The sequence below is a fragment of the Acomys minous genome, assembly GCF_964271855.1.
Source record: "Acomys minous genome assembly, chromosome: 16".
In the NCBI taxonomy this organism is placed as follows: domain Eukaryota; kingdom Metazoa; phylum Chordata; class Mammalia; order Rodentia; family Muridae; genus Acomys; species Acomys minous.
The window spans coordinates 24,467,272-24,479,588 of NC_140498.1; the positions used below are offsets into that span (position 1 = coordinate 24,467,272).

Genomic DNA, 12,317 nt, shown 5'->3' on the forward strand with positions numbered 1-12,317 from the left:
AAATATTGTAAACAATCAATAGGAGGACAAGAGAGGAGAGGACTATTTCCTGTGAACAATCTCCCAAATAAAAGGAAAATTCACATTTGCCCTGGATCCCAGACCTGGACGTACACACAGTCGTACACGAGGACACTGGGAGTGTGACATTGCGGTAGTGGGCTTGGATTCTATAGAACCTCTCCCTAGCAGTCTTCTCTAGGGTAGGGGTACCTTTCCAGTTGGTGTTCCCTGGCTTGTGTGTGGAGTCCTTTGGGGCTGTCATTACATGAATTTAACAAAATGACAAGCTTTAGAACTAGCCTCCAATTTTAAGAATACAAGGCTCACACCCTCTTTGTCCAATAAGCAAATTAACTGAGCCTAGGGGAGACACTGCGGAGCAGGCTTACTGCAGAGGGGCAGGGGCTGACCAGGGAACTGTTGCACTGTAGAGAATATTTAGATCCTAAAATCTACAATGTCTTGGAGCAGGGGTAGAAAAGGGCTTTTCTCCTATTGGCGGAAGTCACCATGTCTAAAGGGGACAGAAAGCAAGCAGGAAGTTGCAACTTGGAAGGAATTAGCCCAGGTTAAACCTCTTTCGAGATGAGGACCTGAGGTTTATAGGCCAGAAAATGGCTTTGGGGTTCTAAAGTGTGCAGGCAGCTCATTTACAGCCTGGGTTGCCAATGTAGCTCAGTTGGTAGAGTGATAGCCTATTTAAGCGTGAACATCTGGTTTTGAACCCAGGACCACAGGTGGCACACACCTGCAGTCTTAGCACTCGGGAAGAAGCAGTCAGGAGTTCAAAGGTCATCCTTGACTTTTTACTGAATTGAAGGCGAACCTGGGATATACAAGATCCTGTCTTAATTTTTATTTGTTTTTGGGTGTTTTTTTTGTTTTGTTTTGTTTTGTTTTTTGGTTTTTTTTTTTTCTTCAAGACAGGGTCTCTCTGTGTACCCTTGGCTGTCCTGGACTCACTTTGGAGACCACGCTGGCCTCGAATTCACAGCAATCCACCTGCCTCTGCCTCCTGAATGCTGGGATAAAGGCGTGCACTACCACATCCAGCTCTTTTGGTTTTTTGTTTTGTTTTGTTTTGTTTTTTGTTTTTGTAGACAGGGTTTCTCTGTGTTATCCTGGCTGTCCTAGAACTCCCTTTTTTAGACCAGGCTGGCTTCTTACTCAGAGATCCACCTGCCTCTGTTGGGACTAAGGGTGTGTGCTACCAAACCCAGCTGCAAACTGAACTTCCCTCAGCCCACTAGAGCCTTGGCTTTGACCCACCCCAGTGTCCGCTAACATCTCTACAATGGTCCGGCACAGACATGCCTTGGACAGTTATTTCTAGTCTTGTTTATGCCCAAGAAAAGGCTTTTTCAGTCATGGATGCCTCCATTGAAGAGTTGGTGTAGGTTGACCTAAATGTTCTGTTACAACACCCCCTCCTTTCCCTGTGGTTAATATTCTCTTTGCCCTCCTAAGTGACAATCCTTTGGGGGGGGGGGAACTCTGTCCTTGAAGACTAGATATATCTGTACGGGACACTTCACAGTGAAGAGGGGGAGGGGCGCCTACCTATGGCAGCCTCCCTGGCCCCTTGGAAACAAGGGTGAGGAATGGAGCTGTGAGTAGAGTAGCTGCCAACATCCCTACCAAGTTTTTTTTTTAAATTCCACCATCTTCCAGTTCACAGTGTAACTGTAAGATGGAGGTGCTATCAAAGCAATGAAAAAGAAAAGAAGGAAGTGATTACCAAAGAGCAAGGAAATGGGTCTTTTTCTGGTAATGGTTCAAGGGACAGAAGACTTCCATTTCAGAAGGCTTATGTTGTTACTGTTTCTGTGGCGCTGTCAACTCAAGAGCCACCTGCCTCCTGAGCAGAGGGACAAAGGCTGCACCACCCACAAGAACATCCAGGAGGTATGGGGTTGGGTTTAAGGAAAGTGTGTTCTAACTCTGTGGTGAGAGTCATCAGGGTGGTCACTGGCTTTAGGACCCAACCTGTAGTCGCTGGGCATTTGCTGAAGCATGGATATGGAAAGTTGATGGTAGGAGATGGAACTAGGTCCGAGGGACCTTTTGGATCATGGCTCAGGGATCATCAGAGTGTGAACAGCATAGTCACCCCAAAGAGGAGAAGGTGTTTTCCTGAGATCTTTCTACCCTCATCCATGCACTCAATATCTCCTGCTTGGCCATACTCCCAAGAGCTTACTCTGTGAAGAGCTATGAGGAGGCCTTGAGGGGGTGAGTGGGCAGTGAAAAGCTCACCTCTTCCTCTAGAGGATTCCAAGAGCTAACAACTGCTTGCTGTGGGTGGCAGGGAGGCCCCTAGAGGACCGTCTGGAGTGCTATCAGCACCTTTTTTGGGGGGGTGGAAGATGGCCTCTCTTGGAGGCCAGGCCCAGCAAACATGTAAGAGCTGTTCTAAGCCCAGAGCACCAAGCACAATGGGGTTCACCCAAGTCCCATCCCCACCTCTGCAGAGCTCTTTCCTTGAGGATCACATATGGGCTGTAACCAGGAGAAAACCAATGCAAGTGCACATTAATACCCTGGTTGAAAAGAGTTGGAGACCCCTGCCCAGATCTCATTCACCATAGCTATTGACAGCTTCCAAACAGGTGGGTGGTCTGTTCTGTCAACAGTCCCATCTCAGAGCTGACATGGGGGACTACTGCCCCTGTGTATACTTTCCTAATAGCTGGGGTTCTAAACATGTCTGCCCCTTCAGTATACCTGTGGGTTTCCTGGAGAATCTTATTTAGATATAGGTCAGATATTAGGAGGAGGCCCCTTATCCTGCTTGAAGCCATAAAACACAATTACATGCGGAGCGATCTGTCTGTCTCTCTCTCTTTCTCTTCTCTCTCTCTCTCTCTCTCTCTCTCTCTCTCTCTCTCTCTCTCTCTCTCTCTCACACACACACACACACACACACACAGCCCACTCAGCTCAACAACGCTCTTGAGATCCAGTGCAGGAAGTCCAGTGGCTACCCCATGACGCAGGATCCTGATTTGTAGGTCACAAGCATATAGTCCCCAGCAAGTCAGGACTGCTGTAGTTCACCACCAAAGCACCATAGGACAGGGAGGCTGGGAGAGGAGGAGAAGGTGACAACACATGGGACAGTGGGGATTCTAAAAGTCCTAGCAACCTTTGGCATCACGGCTCAGAGGGGACACAGGCTGACCACTCCCCCCCTGCTGTCTACACTGCCTACAAATAGTACCTGTCTGAGTCAGAGCGTGACCCGTGTAAATATGGGAATGTGAAGAACGGCAGGGGAAGGGAGCATGGCTTGTCACATGCAGCCACATAGCCAGGAACAGGCACCTTGACCAAGCCCTGGGGCAGGAATGAAGCAGTGGATTCCTCAGTCCCTGAAAGCTAAGAGATGGGTAAGACCCCGCCTCTGTGCAGCCTGGGATCCCAGAGAGAGACCAATCCACAGAAGCTCTCGCGTGTACCCCGGCAGCATGGGACCCAGGAGGATGCCTTTTCCAAGCTTGGCACAGAAGGGGGACCCCCAGCTCGAGACTTCCCTGACCATCGTTGGTAGCTCTTGGCTAGTGGGCTGAGGAAGACTCTCCCCACCCTCCTCCGCACGTTTCCTTTTCCTACCCGGGTTGTCTATTGCACAGGACAACACTTGGCAGCCACCAGATAGATGTCCAACTGGGCCTCGGAGGAAGCAGGAGGTACTAGGGCAAGAAAGGAGATGCTGGGGATGAGGGGGTTCCAGAAGGCTACAGAAGCTTGAAGGTAGCCAAGCAGGCTTCTTCCCTTTGGGCCTTCCATGGCATCCGGAGTCTTCAAGTGAAACAAGAAACTTGTGGACACAGTTCTAGATCTTGGAGCTGGTTACCCCTCCAGTCCTTTGGGATCTGTACTCAGGAAGCTGGGAAGAAAGAGAAGGGAGGGGAAAGATGTGATCTCAGCGCTGGCCAGAGGGACTGTGGGCAACTGTCCTCTTGCTCTTGACATTCAAGAACATAAACATGACCTTCAGAAGTCTGTCCCTGTGGCTGCTCTCCACAGAGGCCATCAACCCTCGCAGTGAAAGCAAAGTGGTGAGCCCAACCCCAAAGCTGGAAAGTCACCCCCTTTTCTATTTTGTCAAGATTGAGGACAACAGTCTCCCAGTGGTTCATGGGAATATGGGGCTGGCAGGCAGCTTTCCTGCCTCACTCCTTCTCCACAGGCCAAGCTGGGAACATGGCTGCTAGAGAGAAGTAGTAAGGAAAGGAACAAATGCTGGCAGGCTTATGTAAACTAAGGGCTTTGACCTTCACAGTGACGTCACAGAGTGATCTCTGCTGCTTCTTACACCCTTGCTGGCCCATCTTAAGCCTTATTAAGACAAGGACTCACGCAAGGTGGCCTAGCTGTTCAGGTGCCAAGGTAGTTGGAAGGTAGTTTTGCGCGACACCTTCGTCCTCAAATAAAGCCAAATAGCCTTTTGCCCCTGTAAGTACAGCCAAGTGGACCTCCGAGCAAGGCTAAGTGTTTGTTCCTGCTTCTGTTATAGCAGCTCAGCTCAGACCATGAGAGCACAAACTGCTTTCTTAGCCACACACTTCCTCTCAGTCCTTCTGGGTCCTTCTGTGGACTCACCTTTGGAACAGATACTGCTGGAGGCCGTGGAGGCTGAGGACCGGCAGTAGGTGGCTGCAGCAGGGAGGTACCTCCTGGCCTGGGAACAGTCCTGTGGCCCGGCACAGGGTTTGCTGGGAGTGCCTTCTGCGGTGGCCGAGGCCTGGAGAAATCCTGGGGAAAACAAGAAGTCTGACTTGAGAGGGTCCTTTCAAAAGAAAATATGCCTAACATCTTATGGGTCAAAACCAAAGTAACGTACACACTGTATGGTCCCATCTTTAAAGGACTAGCTCATTTGTGGATATATAATGTATTTACATGTTAAGGAAAAAAACAAGATCTTTTTGAAAAACAAGTTGGCTATGTCTACTAAAATTAAAGATAAGAACATGGCATGACAGCACACACCTTTAATTTCAGCACTCAGGAGGTAGAAGCAGGTGAATTTCTGTAAATTCAAAACCTTGTCTCAAAATTGGAAAAAAAAAAAGAGGGAGGCATTTTCTGATGCGAAAATCCCACTTCCTATTAACCATGTTAGAGACTGTTTGCATAGGCACACAAGGATGATTTGCAAGGACATTATTCATAATGTCAGAGAACCTAGAAACTTCCAAAATGTCCACGGTGAGAGAAAAATGTGAAATTATACAGCGACATGGGCTACAGCACGTACAAAGAGCAGAGCAGGTGGCTGCGGGCTAATGAGGTCAGTCAGCTGCAAGAGAAGCTGAAATGGACTCAAGAGAGGAGAGCATTTACGAAACAGCCCACGGCAGCCCTGCCTGAGGCTGACAGAAATAAATGAGAAGAAACAGGCAGGAAGGAGCCAGAGCAAACCGACACAGAAGGTTACCCTGGGAGGGAGTCTAAGTGGATAGGGATGGGCCAGGAAAACAGAAAAAAAATAATGACTAGTGTGTGTGAGTGTGTATGTGTGAGTGTGTGTGTGTGTGTGTGTGTGTGTGTGTGTGTGTGTATACGCGCATGCCATTTTACTTTAATTTGCTTATTTCTTTTCATATCCTTTATCCCTCCCAACATAAATAATTTATCAGGCTTTTATTTTCTCTCTTTAGCCATCTCTGACTAGAATAAAAATGGAGTGTCTTCTCTGTCTGGTTCATGGAGACATGACAGGCTTTTGGGCAGCTCAAGAACAGAAATAAATGAGCTAACCAATTTTCTCAGGAGAGATAGAGCTTCCTAATACTACTTGAATTTTTTTTTTAAAATACAAAGAGTTCTTGTTTTGAGTCAGGGTCTTTCTACCTGTAACTCTCCACATAGATCAGGTTGGCCTTGAACTCACAGCAACCCACCTGCCTTGGATTCCGGAATGCTGGGATTGAAGGCATATACCACCACACCTGGCTATTTGTATTATTTTTAATTATGTGTGTGTGTGTGAGTTTATGTGCTGTATGATCAGGTTCCCACAGAGTCCAGAATATTCCTTAGAACGTGTTCATGTGGGCACTCGGAAGCGAAGCCAGGTCCTCTCCGAGAGCAGCAAGTGCTCTTAGCCACTGAGCAAACCTTCCAGCCCCACTACTCAATTTCTTTAAATGTGTGCTTATTTTGTGACTGCAAAACAACATTTTAAGGGTCAGTCATGGCTTGCTCCCAAGCTGGTGAGACTTGAGAGAAGCCAGTTCCTTGACCTGCCTAAGAGGGCCACTAATGAACTCCATGATGGGCACAGGGTGAGTGTGCAGTAGGCAGATGCATTGCAGAGTTGGTTTTCCCAACAAGAATGACTTCTAAACTGAAGCTCAGGAAAGAGAAATCAAAAAATGCCCGAGACCAAAAAGCTGCACCCCATTCAGCGCTACCCTTTTCAGGAGGGATGCTGATTTTGGAGGGTGGACGGTACAGGATGGAACCCGGACTGCACCAGAGAACTCAGGCCTTCCAGGGAGAAACTGCAAAGTGAGCCCTTGGCAGGTGTTATCTGTGTTAGGAGCCTCATCAGAATGTCTGCCCTGGGCCTTCTAGCACTGGGCCTCCCCAAAGAAGCCGGTCTGATACCGTTACCTAATTCTTGCTGAGTGAATCAGCAGAGCCAAGACGAGGAGGAGGATTTATAGCCTGCCCGCAAGCAAGGGGACCCTGAGGAGGAGCCGCTAAACCTAATGCCTCCAAAGGCAGCAAGGCCAACTTTCTCCAGGAAGACCACACAGATTTATGAGGTGTACATCCCTGAGCATGCTCAGTTTGAGGTCGCAGTTTACAGAGATAGTGAGAGCAGGCACATTTCATTTCGGGGCTTGCGTAGCTCAATGCCATGGAGTAGTGTTTACAGCGAATGGGAAGGAATGAGTCTGGGCATGTCCAGTGTGCACCGTAAAGTTTCAGAAGCCGTTGATCTATTCCCTGCATGGATTTGTACGTCACACCTTGCCCCCGCCCCCCAGGAATTTGTGAGCATCAGTTTTACTGCACAGAAACCAGCCTGATGCCCTCAGCCCTGCCAAAACCCTCGCTGTCTCGTGCCCTAGATGAGACCACCCTAAACCTGAAGCTGACCCTGTGGTAGTTGAGATCAGAGAAACCCATATCCCGGGGATCCCTTTGGACCACACCAAAAGAAAGCAAACACAGTTCTAGAGGCTACTGTGCTGGGCCACTGTCCAAGAAACACCCATGTCCTCACCAGGGAACTTGTACCAGAGTAAGCATGTTAAGCAAACAAGCCACTGGGCTATAGCTCCAAGTTGTAGGTACCAGCTACAGAGAAGGGGACACTCTAGATCTGTCACCTCCCAGAGACCCCCCTCAGGTAAGCAAGGCATTGAGGTGCCCCCTTCACCTGTCACTGAGTGGGAGCTAAGCGGTGAGTATACTTTGTAGGGATGAGCACAGGGAGAGAGATACAGGGCACTAAGGTCAGTCTTCCTAGGTGAGAGAAGCCCCTTGAGAGGAGAGTGACTTAAGATCACAACGGAGGGGGAACAGGAGCTGGCCAAGCAAAAGGATGTGTACATGTATGAGGAAAAACAGCATCTGCAATGACTTGAAAAGGACATGAACTTGGGGAACTAGAGAAGTTAATTTGGGGTACAAGGTGGGTAGAAATCAAATAGGAAAAAGGCATCATATGGCTTAGGGATTGTGGAGGGAAGATTTTTTAATTATAATTTATTTATAGGGAAGATATTAGTATCATCATCATCATTATCACTATTATTATTATTGTGATTTTTTTTTAAAAGACAGGGTTTCTTTGTATAGCCTTAGCTGTCCTGGAACTAGCTCTGTAGACCAGGCTGGCCTCGAACTCAGAGGTATCCCTGCCTCTGCCTGCTGAGTGCTGCAATTAAAGGTGTGTGCCACCACCACCCAACTGAGAAGATAGTTCTTATTCTTATTACTAAACCTCTGAAAGCCCATTAGATTCACCAGAACAAAGAAAAATGGTCAAATCTAACCAGTGCATAACCCTACCCTCCAGTGTCCCCAGGCCAGGGCTGCTTAGAACCCCTTTACCTGGGACAGTAGGCAGTTAGGTGCAGGCGGCATGGGCCGGCTTGGGGGAGGCCTCCTGGCCGACTCCTTTCTTTCTACTTGAGCCCCAGCTTCTGGGGAGGTCCCAGCAGTCCTGTTCAGATGTGCTGGCAATGGCACAGGTGGGGACTCAACACGTAAGTAGTCCGGAGGGGGCCGGGGAGGAGGGTGGGAGGGCTTCCGGAGAGTTTCAGGTGTGTTAGTCACCTGTATGGAGGAGACACAGAAGAGCTGAGATGAAGAATCCTCTCTATGTGTGTGTCTCCATGAGGTGACCAGGCCCTCACTTGAAGGCAGGACAGACATGCTGGCCTTCAGATCCTAGGCTTCAGAACCAACTGACATGTCTCCTAGACCAATAAAATGGCTTTCATTACCAACCCCACGGGTACACTTAGGAAAGGCTACGGGAGATTCAGGGAAGTCAGTCGTGTCTGTGGTGCCAAACTCTTACCTTTCGCTTGCCCTGTGGTGTCTGCAACTTGAAAGTTGGGTTGGCATGGCCAGTTCCACCACTCTGAGACACCCTGAAGGGACAACTGGGAACAAGGAAGAGGGGACAGGAAGGACGGAAATGTGTAAGGCTGTGTGTGGACTGAGCTCCTCCGACCCAGACCAACAGAAGAATCTAACTAACCTCCCTCCAGAAAAAGTGGGGTGGTCCTCTGAAAACCATTTCCTAAATCATAACTAAGTACCAGTGGGGCCAGTGGAGAAACCTGAGAAAGGGACCAGCTTTGCACAAAGCAGACCCCCCCTCTGCTCCCTCCACTCCCTAATAAGGAGACAAAATGTCACTAGTCTTTATGCAACTCCACCCTCACCCCCAGATGTGGATCCTGAACGACTCAGGGCAGAAAAAAAAAATCCTTTCCCAGCACAAGTACATTTAACAGGACTCTTGAGAATATGCCCCATCAATATCTCAATGGATTAATCATTTGTCTTCTTGGCTTAACGACTACTTATCCCTGTGACTGATTTAGCCTGTCATCCTTTCTCGGTTGCCTCAGCTTCCTGCTCTTTAAAGGATAATGTATAAATTAACGGGGTGGAGGACGGTAAATAGATTTTATGTCATACTTCAATTTGAACGGGCTAAGGACTTTCTACCAAGAAGAGCTTGCAAGTGATGAATAGGCTTAGCAGAAATCTTTTACAGCCATTACTTGATGATGGTGACAGGGCATGACAGAAGGGTGAGAGTGGCATATTCCTTGCCTTCCTCTTCCCAGAATTAGACCCTTCACCACCAGCCTTTCCACAAGGGCTCTACGATCTGGGAGGGACTGCCATGTCCTTCTCGGCAATAGCGCCCTGTCCTACCTGAACTGTTGACGCAACTTGAAAGGGAGGGCGGAGGGCTTGCCCAGCTTGTGGCTCTGTCTGTAGCAGTGGCACAACAGCACCAGGACTGCCAGCAGGAAGAGGGCTGAAAACACTCCAGCTACCACAGGACCCACGCCTGGCGGAAGACAAGTGAGAGAATTAGAGGCAAGTCAGGCTGCAGGAGAAATGACAGAGCTTCGGTTCTTCTTCAGATATGTGATTCTCACCTTATTTGTAGAACTTATTTTAAACAAACACAACTATATGCAACACACACACACACATACACACACACACACATATTATTGGGCACTAACATTAGCTTTGATAGGAACCCCCACTTTTAATTCAGTTGCGAAGATTCTCCCCCAAAGCAGTTTAGACTCTGTCATTTATCATTAGGTCCCAGCTAATGGATTGTCATAAAATTAGCCTGCATCACGGTTTGCCTGGACACAGAGCGATGACCAGAAAATACTGGATCAGACACCTCAGGACTCTTACCCTTGACTCTCAACCTCATGTTTGGACCCAAAGCCACCTCAACAGTCCCACAAACCATACGTTTAACTATACAAAGTGTACCTGTGGCAATGAAGCGCCCCTTGCTCTATTTTTACCTATTCAGCTTCTTCCTTCTGGTTTGTTTGTTTGTTTGTTTTAAAGACAGGGTGACATCAAATTCACAGAGATCCATCTGCCTCTGCCTCCCCTTACAGGCAATTCTACCATGCTCAGCTATCTTGCCTTTCTTTTAAGACAGGGTCTCACTGTGTAGCCCAGATTGGCTTGGAAGTCACTGTACAGCAAACTTAAGAGTAATTCTCCTGCCTCAACCTCCTGAGTGCTAGGATTACAGGCAGGAACTACCACATCTAGTTTTTAGCTTTGAACTTTTCTTAAGTGCTTTTGCCATTATTCAAAGACAAAAAATCTGGAAACCACAGGAGTCCTTGAGACTTCCCCTAAGAACTATAAGATGTGTCTGTTTTCCCATTTCTTCTCAACTTTTATTTAACAAGAGGCAGAATAACCAATAGAATGCATGTCAGGACTGTGCTTATTTCAAGTGTCCCTAAAAGGACTAGTTACTAGTTACTGCTCCCATTAATTATGACTATCCAATGAACTGGAATCTCCCTTAATCTGTCTCTCTCTCTCTCTCTCTCTCTCTCTCTCTCTCTCTCTCTCTCTCTCTCTCTCTCTCTCTCTCTCTCTCTGTAAAAGAACAGACAGGCAACTAACCCAGGCCCCATAGGAGCAACTGCTTTCCTCCCACTCATCCTCTTTGTCTTGACTCCTCCCTGTAGAATTGGGAGAGTGAAGCCAACTTAGCTTGGCTTCTCTGCAACAGGCACAACCAATCTATGGCCCACAGGCCCCAAGTACTCTAGTATAGCTATGCATGCCACCCAACACATTTGTAGACAATAGTGCCATACTGCAGTGCCAACATGTTGGAGGCTCCTGCCAACCAAGTACTTATTCCACGGTCTCTACATCTCTCACAAGGCAGAACACTTACTCTTGGGGGGCAAAGGGCCACTGTCAATGCTGCCGCCATCTCCTGGGGTGTTACAGAAAGGTGGAGCCCAGCCATGGAAGCAATGACAGTTCTGGTTGTTGTTGCAGACCTAGAGTGAGGGGCCACAGAGGGATCAGCACTTAGGAGAGCTGTGACCTCCCACAGGGCATTGCCCCCATTGACATCCACACCCAGGAACCCAGACCTCTACACACGTACCCCGTGACCGTTGCACTTCTTCCCACAGCCTAGGGTCTCAAAGAAGGAGGTGTTCCTGCATTGCCCCTCGAAGCAAATCTGCAACAAGGAAGATCAGCCATCAGTAGGGCAGCAGGGACATGGGGGAGGCTTAGGACTGGGGAGCTTTGTACTTAGGATGAATGGGAACCCCCGTTAGCTCTCTAAATTATATATCATAGTTAAAAACATTAAGAGCCTCAAAAGTGAGGACAGTGGGTAACTGAATTCTACTATCATCTTTGTGATTAGGGAAGAAATAATACACACTACTAAAATATTATACACTCAACGATTATGACATGTTTATAGTCTAGCATCATGCTAATTATATGCTATCCAGCAATGAATATGTATGTATGGGTTTTAGTATTGTGGCTAAAAATAACGGTTACAGCAGGAGCGTCCTCTGTGCTGGGCAGCGTGCCATGGGCTTCCTATGTTTTTTTATCATTTTACTAACACAATTAAATACGTGGGACGTATGTCATTATTTTCCTTGGGTTTCCCTGACTCTTAGGATGCTTGTTTCATGTGATAGCTAATAATACAGACGGCAGCGATGACTGCGATTATTTGCCTAATCCACAGTCTATAAGGTGGGCGCCTATGGGTGGGCTGCTATTACTTTGGGAGCCAAGCATCTTTTCCTCCAGAGCCTGTACTTGTCAATCTCTGTCTCTGCATCTAGGGTTCCGAGGGAGGCAAGGGGAGGGACTCACATGGTTGTGGCCACACTTGGTCCCAGTCATCACCAGGCCTGGGTCCAGCATGTCACCTTCCCCTTCCTCCTCCTCAGGACCCCGGTAGACGTGGGTGCCCCGACAATGAATCCGCCTCCCATTCAACGTAATGGTGGTGTCAATAGACACTGCGTTGGACTCCAGGGGCCGGGCCTGGGTGCTCTGACACTGGATCTTCCCACACTTCGCATCCCTAAGGCAGGAAAGGAGACAGGATCAAAGGCTGGGGAAGAGCTGGAGCATACCAGAACTCCAGGCTTAACCAAGTTGGCAGGCATTGGTAGAGTAAGACAATCTCTCCTACACATCTTCCCTAAGTTTCATTACCCTTTCTTTTTCTTTCTTTCTTTTTTTTTTAAGATTTATTTATTATTTATATAAAATAT

General features: G+C 48.0%; 1 protein-coding gene across 1 annotated transcript in view; it reads right to left on the bottom strand.

Moving 5' to 3' along the window:
* Positions 1-873: 873 nt before the first annotated feature.
* Positions 874-12,317, bottom strand: part of ADAM19 (ADAM metallopeptidase domain 19) — an 89,212-nt gene continuing 77,768 nt past the window's right edge. The window contains exons 16-23 of the mRNA XM_084761905.1: positions 11,911-12,124; positions 11,171-11,248; positions 10,952-11,060; positions 9,424-9,562; positions 8,552-8,636; positions 8,080-8,304; positions 4,609-4,761; positions 874-3,892 (exon numbers count right to left, since the gene is read on the bottom strand). Of these exons, the coding sequence (XP_084618031.1) occupies positions 3,839-3,892; positions 4,609-4,761; positions 8,080-8,304; positions 8,552-8,636; positions 9,424-9,562; positions 10,952-11,060; positions 11,171-11,248; positions 11,911-12,124 (1,057 nt within the window). The 3' untranslated portion in view covers positions 874-3,838. The remainder of the gene's footprint in view (positions 3,893-4,608; positions 4,762-8,079; positions 8,305-8,551; positions 8,637-9,423; positions 9,563-10,951; positions 11,061-11,170; positions 11,249-11,910; positions 12,125-12,317) is intronic.